Source organism: Meleagris gallopavo, chromosome 12 (assembly GCF_905368555.1).
Source record: "Meleagris gallopavo chromosome 12, MGAL_WU_HG_1.1, whole genome shotgun sequence".
Classification (NCBI taxonomy): Eukaryota; Metazoa; Chordata; class Aves; order Galliformes; family Phasianidae; genus Meleagris; species Meleagris gallopavo.
This window is the reverse complement of record NC_139415.1, coordinates 15,254,329-15,272,181: the sequence shown is the minus strand read 5'-3', so window position 1 is coordinate 15,272,181 and position 17,853 is coordinate 15,254,329. Positions and strand designations below refer to the sequence as shown.

The 17,853-nt window shown below is 50.5% G+C and overlaps 2 protein-coding genes across 4 annotated transcripts in view; one reads left to right on the top strand and one right to left on the bottom strand.

Annotated features, from left to right (window-relative positions):
• Window positions 1–1,409: 1,409 nt before the first annotated feature.
• On the bottom strand, window positions 1,410–13,429 carry NR2F2 (nuclear receptor subfamily 2 group F member 2). Of its 3 annotated transcripts, none has more exons than XM_085234400.1 (3): window positions 12,841–13,429; window positions 6,135–6,662; window positions 1,410–3,202 (listed from the first exon to the last, which is right to left on the bottom strand). In XM_085234400.1, exons 1-3 carry the CDS (start codon window positions 12,881–12,883, stop codon window positions 2,928–2,930), a joined length of 846 nt encoding a protein of 281 aa, XP_085090526.1. In that variant the 5' UTR covers window positions 12,884–13,429; the 3' UTR covers window positions 1,410–2,927. The 3 variants fall into 3 exon arrangements, with proteins under 3 accessions (XP_085090526.1, XP_019466907.1, XP_010725865.1); XM_019611362.3 differs by lacking the exon at window positions 12,841–13,429 and adding an exon at window positions 8,024–9,407 and having other exon boundaries at window positions 6,135–6,683; XM_010727563.3 differs by lacking the exon at window positions 12,841–13,429 and adding an exon at window positions 8,024–9,403.
• The window catches only part of LOC104912866 (uncharacterized), a 34,085-nt gene continuing 25,719 nt past the window's right edge, over window positions 9,488–17,853 (top strand). Inside the window, exons 1-3 of the mRNA XM_085234190.1 lie at window positions 9,488–9,536; window positions 9,792–12,020; window positions 12,100–12,237. Of these exons, the coding sequence (XP_085090316.1) occupies window positions 9,488–9,536; window positions 9,792–10,624 (882 nt within the window). The 3' untranslated portion in view covers window positions 10,625–12,020; window positions 12,100–12,237. The remainder of the gene's footprint in view (window positions 9,537–9,791; window positions 12,021–12,099; window positions 12,238–17,853) is intronic.

Below are 17,853 nucleotides of genomic sequence, written 5' to 3'. Positions count from 1 at the left end.
TAATGCCAATAACAATTTACAACAAATGGTTGTTTACAATAAACTAACACAAAACAAACAAGTCAAGATCCTGTGTTCTTAGTAAGCATAAAAACTTCACACACACACACTCACATGGATAGCACTTGCAATAGAAAAAGCTAAATCTAGAGGTCAGCAATCCCCTGCAATAATAGTATATTTATATATTTATAGATATTTATATATTTATAGGAAAGGAGCCATGATTCAGATGGAGAGCCCCGCTCGGCTCACAGCCCTGCACCCTCGGCCCCAGCAGCCACAGACCGGGCTGGAATCCACTTTACGGAACGAGCCCCGTGCGAGACCACAGCACTGTGTGACAACGCGTGGCAAAGGGGAGAAGGGGACAAATCCTCAGCCGGGAACAAAATTGCGAGCTTTCGCATCCAGAGCATCCGCCACAGAGCAACGGGAGGGCGGCCGGGGGGTGGGTGGGTGGGTGAGTGGATGGATGGATGGATGGATGGATGGATGGATGGATGGATGGATGGATGGGTGAGGGGGGGGAGGGAGGGAGGGGAGAGAGAGGAGAAAATAAAAATGACCCGCAGACGCACAAAACCAAAGAGCAAAGCCCTTCCTTCCGAACCACCTCGCGTCGCCCCGAGCGCTCGGCTCTGCGGGAGGCCCTGCGGGACGGGGCTGCGTGGCCGGCCGCGCGTGGCCGTGTGCGGGGAGCGGGGAGCGACCCGTGGGAGCGTCCGTACAGCCCGAGGGAAAAAGCGTAAGGACCGATCCGCTGGAGGGGATATATACATGAAAAACCGACTCCTCGGTGCTAGAAGCTACAGCCACTCCAATTGAAGACCTCTCAATGACAACGATAGATGGCAACTACAGAGCGTTGTAAAAAAATCACACGTACTTCAAGAAAACTCATTGCAAACAACTGACCTATATTTACAATACTGCTATTACCTTGCTTGAATGATCTTGTGCGCCTATCTCAGACATTTACAAAAGATTTTCGCCCCATTCTGATCATAAAATAGATACTGATCTCCAGATTTCTAATACTTCACAACAATACCTTTCCTACTCAGGCACTTCAGGGTGACAAAAATAAGGGCCTTTTTTTTTTTTTTTTTTCTTTTTTTTCTTTTTTTTTTCCTTCCAGAAAATCCATTTTGAATTACCAGGAGGATTAGATGAATGGGGGGTTGCTGGTTCACCGTTTCAGCACCGGTGCTTCCTCAAACCACAGATCAACCACCAACTTCAGTCCTCCGCCCCCAGCCCGGAATTAAACAGGTAAATACACTACAATACATCTGCTACAAACTTACTGTGACAAGTAAACAAACCAATCGCCTATGGGCCTAAAGGACTGCAAACTATAGAGAAGTAATGCGGTTTCTGAAAGACATTTATGACAGCCAAACAGGTTTCAGATATCAAATAATATTTTAATTTCTGAATACTTTCAATTTTCCTTGGAATATAACACACAAAGACTCGACCAAACAGTTCAGTTATTATAACTTTTACAGTATACAGAAATGTTGCACTTAAAAAACGAAACAAAAAAATAAAACAAAAATAAAACAAAAAAAAACCTTCAGTTTTTTTTTTTTAAACACAAAACTGTAAACTCTAAGATACTGAATCAATCACGTTATCTATAAGTGCCAACAGTGTTATTTTGTCATGCTGATTTCAATGGTATTTTTTTTTAAAAAGGGAAAATATCAACAATTATTATAATACAAAGGGCTTGCAAATATACAAACAGATAGAGGAGTTTAATAACAATTCATGATGAACTATGTGGAACCCAATTCGAATTACAAAAGTTCACTTCGCTTGTTTGTTTGCTTTTAAATCAAAACCGTGGTGTGTCTTGGACACAGTTCCTTCTACCTAGAATATAATCCCCACAGTTCATTTTCTGTCCGAAATATCAAAAAACCGAGATTTGGGGGGAGCTGTATGACACGTGTGGTTCATTCGGGTCTATATAATTATAGCTCTCTCAGCTTCAAGCTTAGATTTTGGGTCACCACCTTAAGTGCGCTTCCATCACCGTGATGTTGAGTTTGTGTTTCTCTCTCTCTCTCTCTCTCTCTCTCTCTCTCTCTTTTTTCCTTTCTTCCTATACGATACGTTCCTGGACTCAGTTTTAATTCTTTCAGAACATATATTTTAAGGATACACAGGTTTTTTTTTTTTTTTTTCTTTTTTTCTTTTTTTTTTTTTTTTAAAGAAGCCAAGATTATATCAGAAATTATTATAGAACCACAGAATAAACTGGTTTGAAACCAGAAAAATACAAAAAAGAACAGCTATAGGTACATAGACACATAGGACAATTAATAATTTGGAAAAAAAAGACTTCCTTCCTTCCGTTCTGCTCATTTTCTCCAAATTTCCTTTAAATGCACTTTAAGCGAGAATTGTTTAAAAAGTTGACCCCCCAAAAAAGAAAAGGAACAAAAAAAAAAAAAAAAGAAGAAAAAAGAAAAAAAGAAAAAGCCCACCGCCATCTCCTTCCTTCTGCTTTCTCTCTTTTTTTTTCCCTTTCTTTCTTTTTTCTCTCTTTTTTTTTTTTTTAATTTTTTTTTTTTTTAAAGTTTTGTACAAAAAACGATAAGTAGCAACTTGTATTTTCGGAGCGACACGGGAGTTTTTAATGCATTCTGTAAAAGTTCACGTGACAGTCTCTCCCTCTTTTTTTTTTTTTTTTTAATTCACAGTCCATTAATTATTTTTTTTTTTTTTCCCTGTCTTCACTTTGCAAACTTTGTAACATCCTTTTACGTCCTTTCTTAGCAGAAGGAAATTTAAGAAACAACCAGAACCCAAATGTCATTTGCTTTCCTCTCACTCTCATCTCCCTTCTCAATTGTTATTTGATTTTTATTTTTATTTTCTCTCTCTCTCTCTCTCTCTCTCTCTCGAATATTTTATTGAATGGACATGTAAGGCCAGTTAAAACTGCTGCCAGACAGTAACATATCCCTGATTAGGGTTTCTATGGGGGTTTTACCTACCAAACGGACGAAAAACAATTGCTCTATGACAGAAGAGGAGACAGTGCGAAGGGAGGGGAGACGTAGTAATAGCTTCCCGAATCGTGTTGGCTGGTTGGGATACTGGCTCCTAACATACTCTTCCAAAGCACACTGTGACTTCTCCTGTAAACTTTCAACATGGGCTACATCAGAGAGACCACAGGCATCTAGAAGAAAGTGTATTAAAAAAAAAAAAAAAAAAAAAAAAAAAGAAAAGAAAAGAAAAGAAAAAAAAAAAGAAAAAAAAAAAAAAAAAAAAACAATCATCAGATTAAAAAGTTTTTTTTTTTTTTAATCTCTAGAAAGAAGCGCGGATCGTGCGCCATCACCTCGCCCCCCAGGAGTCTCCGTGGGTATCACCCATAGGGCCAATCTCTGTCCTTTTCCACACCTCTCCCTCCTGGGGGGGGCTGCCCCGGTCCCCCCCACCTCCGGTGTGCGGGGAAAGGCCGGGGCGGGGCGGGGGGCGAGGGGAGGGGGAGCAGCTCCATCTCCCCCACTTGGAAAAGAAGCGTGGGGAGCCTAAGCGTGCGATGGGAAGGCGTGCTGATGGCAGTGATGGAAATCATCATCATAAGGCTAAAAAACCGGCCCAGCCGCAGAGAATGGCGCCCCGGATCCAGCAACAGATTCTCCCCCAGAGAAGACAACGCGTTTTTCTTCAGTCTTTGAAACTGATTTAAGTGGCCCTTTAAAACTGATCTTGTCAGTTTAGCCTATTCAGAGGCAGCCATGCAAACTGTGATCTCTCTGTTCATTTGAGCTGTTTCTTTTCCCCCCTCTTTTCTTTTCTCTTTCTTTCTTCCCCCCCTCGACTCCCCCCTTCTCTTTTTTTTTTTTTTTTTTTTTTCCCCCTTTTTTCCTCTTCTTCTTCTTTTTAAACCTAAAGGTCCTTACAAGAAGAAAACTCCCTGATAGGGTCTGGACATTTTTTTTTTTTTCCCTGATACGCTAAAATACAATAACTTCCCTTTAAATCAGAGACGTCTGTGCTGAAAGAGCACAGGTTGTGACCTGACCTCCCTGTGGCTTTCCTAGGCACAGGGCTAACACATGCATATTCTGCGAGTCATTAGAACCCAGTTGTTGTGTTTTTCTTTTTTTTTTTTTTTTTTTTCCTTTTTCTTTCTGTGTGTGTGTGTAAAAAAAAAAGAAGGGAAAAAAAAAAAAAAAAAGAAGCAGGAGCAAATCGAGTGTGTGTGCATCCCTGTGCATCTGCTTTCCATCAGTGCTGTTATTGGGGAGCTGTGTGCGGAGCCCTCCTTGTGCACTGGGCTATCTCCCCAGCATCGAGATAAGGAGGAGCGTTTATCTCGTTGGGAGGCAATTTACACGCCAGGCCTCACATTTGGAAAATAGCAATAAATTAAACAGTTACGACAGGATCGGACGATTGTTTTCTCAGAAGGCTAAAAATAATAATCATCATCATAATCAAGTGATTTGGGGAGAAAGGAGAGGTTTCGGCTCCGCTCCTCGGGGCTGCCGCAGCCCAGTGGAGGTGTGGGGGATCCGTGGGGCGTCCCCACGTGTGCCTGGACCCCAAACAGAGCCCCATGGGCAGCGGCCCCACGCGGGACCCCCCCCAATGGGTGCTCGTGGGTCACCCCAGGACCTCAGCACGGCTGGTTGAAGGGGAAGGGGGGAAGTTGGGAGGAGAAGGCTTTTTTTTTTTTTTTTTTTTTTTTAATGTGTAAAGCAATAATATATAAAAGGAAGTTTAGGTCACGACCCAGAACCTGGACAAAGTCCAGAAAATGACTTCGTTCCCCAGACCCCCTTTAAGACAACAAGGAGCGGATTGTGAGCCCTCCTTTTCCCACATAAACTACATTTTTTTTTCCTGTTTCCTGATATCAGGCTTTAAAAAACTCCGATGAGTAATTATTTTACAGGTCCTGCTTCCATTCATATGTTTATCGCGTGGCCACTTTCCCAAGCTTCCCAATGAGCTACAGAAGAAATCTAGGGATTTTTAAACTCCATCCCCAAACTTGCAGGGCTGCAGCCTTCAAGTTAGCTATCTGAGATCACATATTGAGCAAATTAGCGAGCAGATTTAAAAATAATAATAATAATAATAAAAATATTTAGCCTCCAGAGTTAATATCAGGCTTATTAGTCACCCAAGTTAAACTCTAGTGCAAGCTAATTAGATTTCACAACGCACTCAATTATTGCTTTATAACTCATGCACTATTTCTAGGCAGCAAAAGTTGACACATATTTTTCCCCCCTTCGCTTTGATGATCCCAGCAGCGCCCCGAGCTGCGCTCCTCGCCTCGTGCCACCCCGGAACTGCTCGGCAAAGCGCAGCTCCTGCCCTCTGCTCTGACTTTTTCCTGCTGTCCCCGACTGCTTATGGTAATGATCCCTCCGCACCCTCTCCTCGCTCTGCACTCTGCAGCTCCTGCTGGGTACAAATGCAAACTTTTCCCCTTAGCTCCAATGACACAGAACTGCTCGCTGCCACGTTCTGTTTCAATCAGAGACAGCTCTTTGGGAAGTTGATTTATTTTATTTTATGGGATGGCAGGGAACATATTTTAAACTCAGCTTTGCGCATTTAAGTTTTTATATTTTTCTTTAATTCAATTTTTAATCCTGCAGGGCTTTCCCCCCCCTCTCCGCCCCCCCTTCTTGGCTGCCCATAAAATGATACTCTTTTTAAAGTGGTTTCACTGATAGGACGCCTTGTATTTAACAACATCAAACAGATTTTTGCTGCTGTTCGGATGCGTGTCATTAAATGCAACAACCCAGAGCTAGACTGTTAAATAAAATATTATTTTCAATGGGAAAAGCGCAGTCTCTTGTGGCGAATGGGTGCCTCCCCCCGAGTCCCCTCTTCCCCCTTCCCCAGCCTGATGCAGCGAGGCTCGGGGTGCGCTTCCCCATCTATTTCTCATCGTTGCAATGGGCGATTTCCCCCCGCAGCCCACGCTGGGGGGCTGCTGAGAGCCGAGGCCCCGCGGGTAGCCCCCCAGCCCCACTCCTGGCAGAGCAGCGGGGCTGGCGAAGGCAGCAACACTTTGCAAAGAGCAAACACCTCTCGGAGGGGCAGGGGGAGGAAGGGGAGAGCAAAGAAACGCTGCCTACCTGAGGTGAAGAGGACTATGGCCTTTAAACAGCTATATTCTGCGGAGTCGACATGCAACGCTTTCAGTTTTTCTACTTGCTCTTGGAAGATTCGTATGTGGTCCATAAAGGCGACCACTCGGTCAGCAGACATTGGCGAAGCGTGGAGGCCGGCGGCTGCCAGCAGCGGGGCTACGTGGAGGGGCATGGAGCACTGGGCGGCGTTGAGCACGAACAACTCGCTCCAGGTCAGCCTGAGCAGGGCCACCTGGTCTGTGATCTGCAGGTCTGGGAAGAAGGGGATATTCCTGGCCCACTCCACCGCGCTGAAGAGCATCCGAGCTGCCAGTTCGCAAATGTTCTCGATGCCCATGATGTTGTTGGGTTGCATGCACTGACTGCCAAAGCGGGAGGTGGGGTAGGGCTCTGCTCTCAGAAGAAGGGAGATATATCCGGATAGGTAGGAATGGCAGTTGAGAGGGTCCCCGTTTGTCAAGGCGAACTGACCGTGAGTTGGCTGTGTGGGTGGCATTCTGCCCCTCTGGACCGCTGCAGTGAATAAAGAAGAAACTACAGCTATTAATATCTGAATTGCTCCGAGCGCCGCCAGCCCCGAGCCCGCTCCGTGCGGCCGTGCCACGGCCCGAGCCCAGCGCGTCCCCGGCCCGGCACAACCTCACCTCCCGCACACGGCAGGACCCAGCGATCCCCCCCGCCTTCCACCCCTCCTACGGCCACGCTTTGTGTTTTCCTTCATTCCGACCAAAGCAGCTTTATCGATTTGGGGCTGGGGGAGAGGGCCGGGCAGGGGGCAGAGGGCACCGACACTTCGCAACCCCCGAAAAGAAAAAAAAAAAAAGAAAAAGAAAAGCGAGGAGCGAGCAGCCCCAGCATCACCTCCCCCCCAGGGCCGGGCTTTATCCGGCGGCACCTTCCCGTGGAAGCGGGCCTGTGGCGTTTTGTTCAGACATTGACACGGAGAGAGGAAAAAAGGAGAGAGAAAAAGGGGCCGGGGGACAGGAGGACGGCGGGGAGGGGACGGCGGACGCCGCGCTAGGGCTCTGCTCGCTGCCGGCCGCGCTCCGAGCCCGGTTTCCCCCGCAGGAACACAAAGAGGAGCCCGGCAAGTCCCGAGCCCCCTCACCCTTAACCTACATAGCAGCGTCCAGACGCGCTGCGGGGCCGCGGGCTCACATTTCCCGGCTAATTTTATAGCACAAAGCCCCCATCGCCCCTCGCTTCCTTCTGGGTGCTGCTTCACCCCCGTGGGAAGGACGGGGAGAAGGGAGGAAGGAGAAAAGTGGGGTCAGAGCGAGGGGAGAGGCAGGCACACGGCGATACACACACACACACACACACACGGAGGGAGGGAGGGATGTGTCTATGTGTTTTTAGAGGAGGGAAAATCCGGTCGGGAATCCACAGTGGAGTGCTGTAGAGCCCTCGGGAGGGTGAGTTCCATTGTAACCGTAATTCGAACCGCCTGGGTTAAGCCGCGGGCCGGGGGCTGAATGCGAACGGGGAGCCCCGAGCATGCAGGGGGGGACAGCGGGGACAGCGAGCGTCCGGCGGAGCCATCGGCTCCGGAGTGGAAATCCGTCCCCGAGCAGCCGCCCCCCGGCACACGGCGGCGGGCGCGGTGGGTTCCGGGGCAGCATGCGGGAGCCCCCTCCTCCCCTCCCACGGTTCTTTCTTTCAAGAAGAGAAAGTTTATTTGGGGAGGGGGGGAGGGTTCTGGTGGGGTTGAGGTTGGGGGGGAGGGGGGGAAGACGTGGGGGGGGAAGGGAGGTTAACAATAAAAGCATAATCGCCATAATTCAAAATAATCAGAATAATAATAATAAAAGCAAACCTAAAAGGCAGCGGGTGAGGAAAAAAATAAAATTGCAAAACAAATGAAATCCCAATACCTTCCCGTCTCATGCCAACTTTGAGGCATTTTTTGAGGCGGCAGTACTGACACTGATTGCGGTGGTGCTGGTCAATGGGACAGTTCCTGTTGGCACGACAAGTGTAGCTGAGATTCCTCCTTACACTCCGCTTGAAGAAACTCTTGCAACCCTCGCAGGTAAACTGGCCGTAGTGTTTGCCACTAGACTTGTCCCCACAAACCACGCACTCAATGTGCTGCTGCTGCTGCTGCTTGTCCCCTTGGCTCTGCTGGCTCGCCGCGTTGCTCTGCGCTGGCGTGCTGGGGGGGCCGCCGGGCCCCGGGGTCTGCGGGGTGTGCGGGGTCCCGGCCGGGGGGCCCTGCACCGGCGGGGCGGGCGCTGGCTGCGTTCCCTGAGCTCCGGGCACATCGTCCTGGGGGTCTCGCCACGCACCGACTACCATTGCCATATCTATTGGACACCGTTGCCAAACTTCCTGTTCCCCCTTTATTTTCAAAGTTTGTTTGCTTTGCTCTGCAGCTCAGCTTTGCAGCAGTTTGCTTTTTTTCTCCTCCTCCTTTCTTTCTCTTTCCCTCTCTCTCCCTTTTGTTGCTTTAAAAAAAAAAAAGAAAAAAAAAAGAAAAAAAAAAAAGAAGATATATCTTTAAAATTTTTATTTTTTTTCTCCTTTCTCCGAAGCTCCCCGGCGCCGAGCACGGGGAAGAGCGAAGGGAGAAAGGGAGGGGGGGAGAGGGAGAGAGAAAGAGAGAGAGGAAAAAAAAAAAAAAAAAAAAATCCCTTCGCCGCTGTGCCCGCTGCTCTCAGCGCCGATCCGCAGCGGAGTTGCCGGCGGAGAGGCGGGTGGTGCCGGGGGGCCAGCTCCAGGGCAGCTCGCCGTCAGCCATTCAGGAAAGCCATCAAGGCGCGGACGAACAGCCGGGGAACGCCGCGGCCGCGGGCGGCGCGGGGCGGCGGGCGGCGGGGCTGCTGGGGGCCGCTCTCGCCGCGAGTCCTGCGCGCCGCAGCCACATCCACCGCCGCGCTCCGCTTTGTGTGTGCGGGCGGCTTTTTTTTTTTTTTTTTTTCTTTCCTCCTCTCTCCGCGCTCCGTCTCTCCTCCTCCTCCCTCCTCCTCCTCCGCCGGCTTTAATTCTTCCTCTCTTTAATTCTTCCTCGCGCCGCGCTCGCTGCTTTCTCTCTGTCTCTCTCTCTCTTTTTATTATTATTATATATTTTTTTTGCCTTTTTTTTTTTTTTTTAAAGGGGGGGCCGCTTTATTAATTCTCCCCGCTCGCCGCTCGCCGCTCGCTCCTCGCTGCCGCCGCCCGGGCTCCGCCGCGCCGCTGCTGCCTTATGCTGCTTGTGCCGCCTCGCAAGTGGGCTCTCGCCTCCGCGCCGCCGGTGCTCACGGCGCGGGCGGGGGGGGGGGGGGAAGGAGGGAAAGGGGGGCGGCGGGGCGGGAGGGGGGGGGGGAGGGAAGGAGTCAACTCGCCAGCCGGGCGGGATGATAAAAGAGGGGAGCGGGAGGAGGAGGAGGAGAGGGAAGGATCACGGCGCGGCGCGCAGCATCGCGCCTCAGCCCGAGGGAGGGGGGAGAGGGAGAGGGAGGGGAGCGCGGGCCCTTCCCCCAGCGCGCCCCCCCCCGGCGGGAGGAGGAGGGAGAGAGGGGAGAGGGAGGGGCGCGGGGGCGCGGCCGGGTGGTGTGCGCGCTCCCCGCCGGCCGCTCGCCCCGCTGGCGGGAGAGTGAACTTTGACACGACTGCTGCAACTTAGCGCACGTCGCCATGGCGACCGCGCGGCCTTATAAGGCGAGCCGGCGGCGTTTGACTGGGCGAAAGCTCCGCGCGCGCCCGCCCCCGTCGGTCCTCATTGGGCCGCGCGCGACGCCCTCTGTGCGCGGCCCCTGCCATGGCCGCCGCCGCGCGCCCGCCCGCCCCGCGCGGTCCTAAAGGCCGCCGCCGTGGGGCCGCGCGCGGATCTCGGCCCCGCTCCCGGAGCCCGCGCGGGGCTCACCTGGCGGCGGGCGGCGGCGGAGAGGAACGCGGAGGGAAAAAGGGAGCGCGGCGACACAAACGCGCGGCGCGGGCCCTCGGGGTCACGGGGGCAGGGCGAGGCCGGGCCGCTCCGTTCCGCGGCACCTGCGGAGCCCTCCGCGCGGCCCCGGCGCGGCGCTCCTCCGTCTCGGCGCCCTAACTTTGTGCTCTTTCTATTTCCCTTTCTTTCCTCGCTCCGTGCTCTACCGCAGCCCTCGGAGCGCCGCCGCGGCGGGAACCATCCCGCACGGAGCGGGGCTTCGGCTCCGTACCGCGGTTCGACGGGCGATCGGACCGAGAGAGGGCACGGGACCCGCGGTCGCAGCCGGCGGGCGGCGCGCAGCCGGAGCCCAGCCGCCCGCAGGTCACGGCCGCGGCCCCGCGAGGCTCCGCAGGATCCGAAGGGCTCCGCGCCCCGCGCTCCGTCCCGGTGCCGCACGCAGGAACGCGGCCGGCAGCCGCAGGTGCTGCGGAGCCGCGGGCTCGGCGGGCACAAAGCTGGGACCCCGCGGGTGGGGGATGCTCTGCGGCTCCGTTACACGGCGCTGCCCGAGCACGACGACCCGTGCGCGAGCTCCGGGAAGGGGAAAGGCGTCTGTCCCCGGTAAAAGGGTGTGAGCGCCTTCTGTGACCCCAAGGAGAAGGGCCGAGCTCCGGGCAGGGACGGGGCGCGAGGCGCGGAACGGTCCCACATTGCTGCCGAGGTTGGATTTCCCGAGGAATAATAATAATAATAATAATAACAATAAAAATAAAAGCTTTCCTGCCTCGAACCTGACAAAGTAAACAGGATTAATTCGCCATGTGCAAAAACATTAATACCGTCCTCAGCGCGGAAATCAGAAGGGAAAGCGGTTTTCGCAGCACCCATGATATTAACACACGATCGTAGCAATGCAAAGCCACTGATACACGCTCACACACCGCCGTGCCGCCGATTGCTCGAGCATTAATGAAGAATGCCCCGCATTAACTATTTGCTCTTCGAGGGATGGAGCGGTGTAACTCTCTATGAGCACCATCCGCCGCTTTGCCATTTGTTTGCGAGTGGGCTGAGGCAGAGCGGGTGAAGGGAAATATGAAAAAATGTACTGCGGTTCATTTTGCTAAATCCTATCTGAGACCCGAACGCCTCGCGAAGAAGGGGACATTCTCCGCTGTCCTCCTCCGAGCCCTGTCACAATAGAAATGCTCTGTTTAGAAGTAAGGCTCTATTGTTTTTATTCCAAATAAATAAGCGCATCCCTCCTGCCATTTTACTGCAGATGTAAATTTATTGTAATGAGAGGGAGTGGAAGGATTTATTTTGCTAAAATAGAGTTGGGGATAGAGCCGGTGTAAATCTTGGGGTTTTTTAAACAAGGAGGAAGAGAGGGAAGCTGCTTCCCTGGCAGAAAGCTGCCTTGCAGCCCTCTAATTCTTTCTAGATTAAATCGCAATATGAATAGAGCATCGAACAAATACCGAGTTTCGCTCTGAACTCAGTGGAAAGCAGTTACGTCTAACAGAATTCAATGAATTCCTCTTCTCCCTCAATGTAGTATGTGTGTGTTTTTCTCTTCCACCACACTGAAGTTCCATGAATAGGGAAAGTGGCTCCTATTGTGTGCCTCTGAACTTCCAAGTCAATGCAATTTTTAACCACTGGCTTGTGGTACTTTGAAAATCACCAGGGGCTGTCAGAGTTGGGTCCTCTGAAAAATTTACAGTGCTAAATCAGAGCATATGCTGTGAGAGAGGAAAAAAAATTGCTTAAGATTGGAGCAAGTACAGTATCTGGCTGCCCCCTAGTGTAAGTCTCTTATCTGCCTAAAATTCAACTTTAAAAGAAAAGGATCTCTTAAAGGGAAACGACTTTTGGCTCACGTATGCATACGAGAATGAAACTTCTGTACATTTTAATCTGATTAATTCCTAAGGATTTAAAATTAATTGGCTTGGGCACTCCTAGACCGGACTATAAGATTTCTGCGTCAGGGTTCCTGCCAGCCCTGTGCCGAATAGGTATTTTTAAGGGATATTGGTCAGGGATGGGGGGGTGGGGGGGAATCCTGTTTTGTGATTTTTTTTTTTTTTAAACGAGGAACCGTGCCTCTCATGCGGCTGTCAGAGCAAAACACTTTTGCTGCTTAAACTCAGATCTGCACCTTTTGCCGTAATAAAGCAAGGATAAATAATTGCCATAAAGCTTCCGCCGCGCCGCCAACCACACCTTCGGAGGGTGAGTATATTCCAGCTTCTTTCCATTGTACTTAACCAGGGAAGCGACCGGAGGGGGGGAGAGAGACGGGATCTTAACGCTATACCTTCCCCACCGACCTATTTCTTTCTTCCTTTCTTTTTTTTCCCCTTAAATATATCTCTATCTGGATCTATAAGCGTTGCCAGCCGCAGCCCCGGCGCGGTCCGATCGCGGAGCCCCGTCTCCGCCCGCAGCCCCAACCCCAACCCCGGCCCCAGCCCCAGCCCCGGCCGCCGCTTTGGGAATGACTTTGAGGCACTTCGCAGCCTCGGACCTGGGAGCCGATCCCGGTCGTTGGGTTTGCTGGCTTGTTTGTTTGTTTGCTGATTTCTTTATTTAGCTAAAGGACGTGCTAACTGGCGGTGCTGCGATTACACAGCCTCGGGTCTCCCCCCCCTCCCCTCTTCCCCTCCTTAGAGCAACCCACGTAACCTTAGAAACGATCGTTTAAGACGCACGTTAGCTAACATTTGCTTTTTTGGATTTTTTGTTTTCCTTAAAAGAGAAACACAAGAATCACAACACATTGCCCGCAAAAAAAAAGTGTCAAAGAAGAAGAAAAAAAACTAGAAGTAAACATACCAAAACCATATTTGCCTTGTTCAAGGTCCCAAATCGCTTGCATCTTCCTTTTTCTACCTCTCCTTTAGTTTGGCAGGTGAAACAAACAAACAACAAAAAAATGATCAGACCGCTGTCTGCCCCCCAGAAAGATGTGCGTTGGGTAATTAAAGAGAAGTCTCCTTCGTGGTGTTTATCTAAGCGATTGTGCAAACTGATTAAAAAAAAAAAAAAAAAAAAAAAAAGAAGAAGAAGAAGAAGAAAAAAAAAAGTAAAGTTACAGCCTTCAGGGGGAGGAAAAAAAGGAGGCAAGGTGAAGGGAATAGATTTCCCACAACCTAAAGGGAAGTGCTTTCGATGTATTATTAGCGATCAGCCTTGGGAGAGAGGAAAAAAAAAAATCCTGAACACACTCTAACTTTACACAGACAAGGTTGCAGGGGGGGCTTTGTACATAGCTGCTGAGGAATGTGCGCCTCGCCTTTAAGAAAAAATCCCCAAGCCCAAGGTAGGAGATGGCTTTGAGTGATCCTTGTCTCTCATTTCATTCCTTAGAAGGAAGAGCGTCTCGCTACACCTTGTTTGGAGCTGGAAAGGCGAGACTTAGGGAAAAAAAAAAAAATCACAACCCACCCTTCCAATTGGGGAGGAAAAAAAAAAAAATAAGAGGGAAATCTCCTAACTTAATGAGTGTGGGGGGAGGATGGATGCGGCCGATTTCAGCCCCCCCTTCCCACCTTCCCCCTCCCCGGCAGGCAGGGGGAAAAAAAAAAAAAAAAAAGCCAACCGCAAACAACTACAGGCTGAACTATCAACACATGCACCGAAGGGGAAAAAATATATAGTGTCCTGTGTAGGGTCGGCAGGGAACGCAAGCACACGCTACAGCAAGTTGGGAAAGAATCCGAGCTAATCAGCAATCTCTTTCTCTCTCTCTCTCTCTCTCTCTCTCTTTCTCTTCCTCTCCCCCCGCTCTCTTTCACTGCCCCTGAGATCCCAGCTAGAAAGAGGTACTCCACATTTTTTCATTACCAAAAATCCGTTGCAATAATCATTTGTTGCTAATTGAAACCCTTGGAGACATTTTCCCCACCCCCCCCCCTCTTCACAAACATGGCAACTTTTAGACATGGCAAGCACGTTTGTTTTATTTTATTAAAAAATACGGTTCGGGGGAGGCTGAATCCTTCACCCACGAGAAATATCAGCTCACAGCCCCTTCCCAAGGGGGGAAATGGGAGCCCAGTACAGTGAGGGCTTGGGAAAATTTGGAATATATTACACCGCCTTTGGCAGGAGAATACTCTCCAACTAATGGATTCCTGCTCCTTTTTGTGTGTGTGTGTGTGTGTGTGTGTGTGTGTCGGTGTGTGTGTCGGTGTGGGGGGTTTCTGGAAAGAGGGGTGGTGGTCGTGGGGAGCCGAGCTTTTATTTTAAGAAACTGTTATGGTAAGAAGTGTGTCATACTTGACAAATGGAACAAACGCTTTTCCATTTCTTGCTTGTCCTTGCCTTAAAACGGGAATTAAGTTAACCACAGTGCTGCATGTTAATTGCATGTTTACTGGGCTAATGAAAATTACAATGGGGTTTTGCCACCTCGAACAGTGATGAAAAAGTATGAAGGCAATTGTCATTGCAGCCCTCGGGGAGGGCCGGGGCCGGGCCGGGGGGGGGGGGGCCGGGCACGAACAATATTGATCAGAAGAAGGATAAATCTTTTAACTGCTCGTTAATACCATAAATATGGGCTACACAAGTTTCCACTCTTGTTAAGCCTAATCAGTACATGGAAGATGGAGACGTATCCCACTCGGATGCATTTTTCTTATTGCCAGAGGGATGCTCGCAGCTGTGGATGCCCTCCCCCGGTTCACCCCGGCCCCCAGACGCCTCCTCGCAGTGGATGAGCTCGAAAGGTGCGAGGAGGTGAACCCACCCTGCCCGTCCTTTCTCCCCTTTTGCAAATGCTCCTTTTCTGCAGAGCTCGACGGGTCGTGGTGGCGATGGGGACGGACTAAAGGGAGGAGGTCACCCTTCCCCGTGCCCCCCCCTCTTTATTCCTGAGCTCCGTGGAGAAGAGGAGGATGACCTGGGGAACTCAGTTTGGGGGTGACCATTTTTGTGCCAAAAATGAAACCCAAATGGCAAGAGCAGAGGGAAAGGTGGTGGGAGAAGGGCATTTCGAGCTCTCTTCCCCTACACCTCTCCAAAAGAGATTGCTGGAAAAAACAAACAAACAAACAAACAAACAGGAAAAAAAAAAAAAAAAAAAAGAAAACAGCGGAGAAGGGAAATGCAATTAAACAGCCTAAAGATGACTTAAATCCCAACCAAAAATAATTCTAGCGAGGAGTCTCTCCCCGGTGCCTCACAGTCTCACATTTGGAAACTTTGGCCCAACTTGTGGCGATAGCTCCAACTCTGCTCCGCGGGGTCAGAGGTGAGAGCTATTTTAACCCCAAAAGCCTGCGAGTGACCAAGGCTGCGGCCGGGCTCGCAGCACTAATAGCCATAATTACCTCCTCCCTCCCAGGGACATTCCTCACAGCAGAAACGTTAGACGCCGAATTGAAGAAAATCCTGGAGCTGAACATATCTTGGGGGGGTGGTGGGGGGAAATAACAGCGATATGAAGGAATTTCAGAGCTCTCCCTTTCGCTTGGGGGGATTGAAGCCTTTTTTTTTTTTTTTTTTTTTTTTCCCTCCTCTTTTTTTCCCCCTTTGCCAGCATTCCCAAGGCGCTGGGTCTTTGTCTTAGAAGGAATGGAGTGTCTGAATGGTGTGAAAGGGACAGAGAGGGTCGCTTCAAATCGATTTTACTTGTCCTCTCTGTCTTTTCGGATCAACGCCCTTCAATGGACACATAGGTGCTCTTTCAACCAAAAACTTGTGCAACATTTTCTGCCTGTATTGGTGCTAAATACAATAAATGCTGGGCAGATTTTTTTTTTCTTTCTTTCCAAAGCAGAAAGCACCCTAATTAAATTGTTTTATATGGACAGTCGAGACAGACCAATTAAGTATGCATTAGTATAAAGATATATTCGAGAGATAAGCGCTCTATAGGAGCCCTGTCTGGGCAAGGTGTGTAAAGTGTCCTCGCGAAGAGAGCCTGTAAGCAGGTTTTCATATGGATTTTTCCCCTCCATTGACTCCTATACTCGAGTAACGGACTGAATAAGTTAGCGAAAAGCCATTAGTGAAAGTGGTTTCTAAACAAAGTTAACAGGTGGATGTAGCCGGTTTTAGATTTGAATAACAGTCGCACATCTCCAACACACAGCCATGTATTTATGGAGCGTGCATGCACGCAGCGTGCGTTTACACAGAGAAATGCCTCCGACCCGGGGTTGCTGTGTAAATGCACATGAAATAAAGCAAACAGCTGGGCGCTGGCGGGGGCTGCGGTGCGGGGTGCGGGATCGGGGTGCGGGATCGGGGTGCGGGATCGGGGTGCGCCAAAGGCGGGCATCGCACTACCGGGGCTGCGCTGCGCTGCGCGGACATCCGCGGGCACTGCGCGGCGGAGCGGGGTGACAGCAAGGGGAAAGATTTCCTATCCGAGGCACGGGCTTTCCCAGGAGTGAAATAACAGATGAGGGTAAAGCACACACACGCGCGCGCTCGCGCGAACTTCTCGTTCTGTCCATTTTATCACCCTGGGAAAGCTCTCGTGTATGGCTAACCGCAGGAACTGAGCTTTAAGCTCCTCTCCATTTCCTTCTTTTTTTTTTTTTTTTTTTTTTTTTTTGTCTTCGCTGCAGATTTTCCAAGTCGTTACAACCCCCCCCCCCCCTCCTCCCCCCAACCAACCAACCGGAGAAACAAACAAACAAAAAGCCCTCAGCCCCAGCCCTGCCTCGGCTGAACCCGGGGCTGCAGAGTTGCGGGAGGGAGAGCGGGGAGGAGCGGGGGGGGTCACCTCGCATCCCACACCCTGCGGGACCCCTGCGGGATGCTGAGGGGTGGCAGCGCGTCTCGCCCTGATGTGACACCGCTGTTACTCCAGGGGCCGGGGAAGAGAGGACAGAGGGATGCAGGGATGCGAAGCGCCCGTGCGACGGCTGCCTGCCTTCCCATTCATTTTCTAGCAGCGTTTTGGAAGTGCCAGACCATAATGTAGAGATGGGAGATGGGGATGAATAAGGCATTTTTCCCTTAGGTGGCTTAACGCCACGGTTACAGGTTAGAGACAGAAGCTTTTACAGCCTCACTTTCTCTCTTTGCTCGTTACCTTCGAGGATAAATCATAACAGACGGTATGGGGGCAAGGAATGCATCTGAAGGAGATCTCAGCGAGTCACTGCCCGGACAATAGTCCACCTCCTGTTGGGTTGCGTATTGATCAGGAGAGGAGCTGAAGATGTCGCCACACTAAATATTTACTGATCACACACAAATAGCCGGGACTTGAACGATTTTCTCCTGTGAGGAGAGCAGAGAGAGAAGGGTAAATCATTTTATTAGTGTGTATAAAGCAAAGAGCACACTCTGGCTTGGAGTGTTTTAAGATGTGTCTTCAGCTGGATGAAAAGAGTTAGGGAAATCGATATGGAGTGATTAGATGAGCCAGTCGTGTCAAAGAGAGAGGCTGTGAATTTCATGGATTTGGTTATACCGGGAGGGGGAAAATATATCGAGAGATTAAAGGGAGGAACCCGCTGTAGCGGAGCCAATGAAAAAATAATATCTAATCAGAGCCGGCAAAGGTACTGACGGGATAAGCCCCACATTTCCAGAGAATCGCATCAGCTGGAGGGGAACCGGGGACGCACACGAAAGAGGCAAACGGGGGGCGAGCAGAGCTTAGAAATGCTACAGAGCAAACAGAGAGGCAGAGAAAAGTCGCCTCTGTAGAGCAATGCAGAGACACTGCGAGCGTGGGGACAAAAGGGACAGGAGCGAGGGGACGGCGGGGCTGCAGCGGGCGCTGGGTGAAGGTGCGGGGTCCCAGCCGTGTCCCCAGGCGGGGACAACCCGGCTCCGGCGCGAGGGGCTCAAGCCCTCCCCTCCAAGTTTGTTCTCCCCTCT

Excerpts from the sequence above, each read along its gene's own strand:
- NR2F2 (XM_019611362.3), bottom strand. The coding sequence starts at position 8,453 with ATGGCAATGGTAGTCGGTGCGTGGCGAGACCCCCAGGACGATGTGCCC. Across the intron at positions 6,684-8,023 it reads AGTTGGCATGAGACGGGAAG|TTTCTTCTTTATTCACTGCA; the intron begins GTATTGGGATTT and ends TAATAGCTGTAG. Across the intron at positions 3,203-6,134 it reads CATAGTCCTCTTCACCTCAG|ATGCCTGTGGTCTCTCTGAT; the intron begins GTAGGCAGCGTT and ends ACTTTCTTCTAG.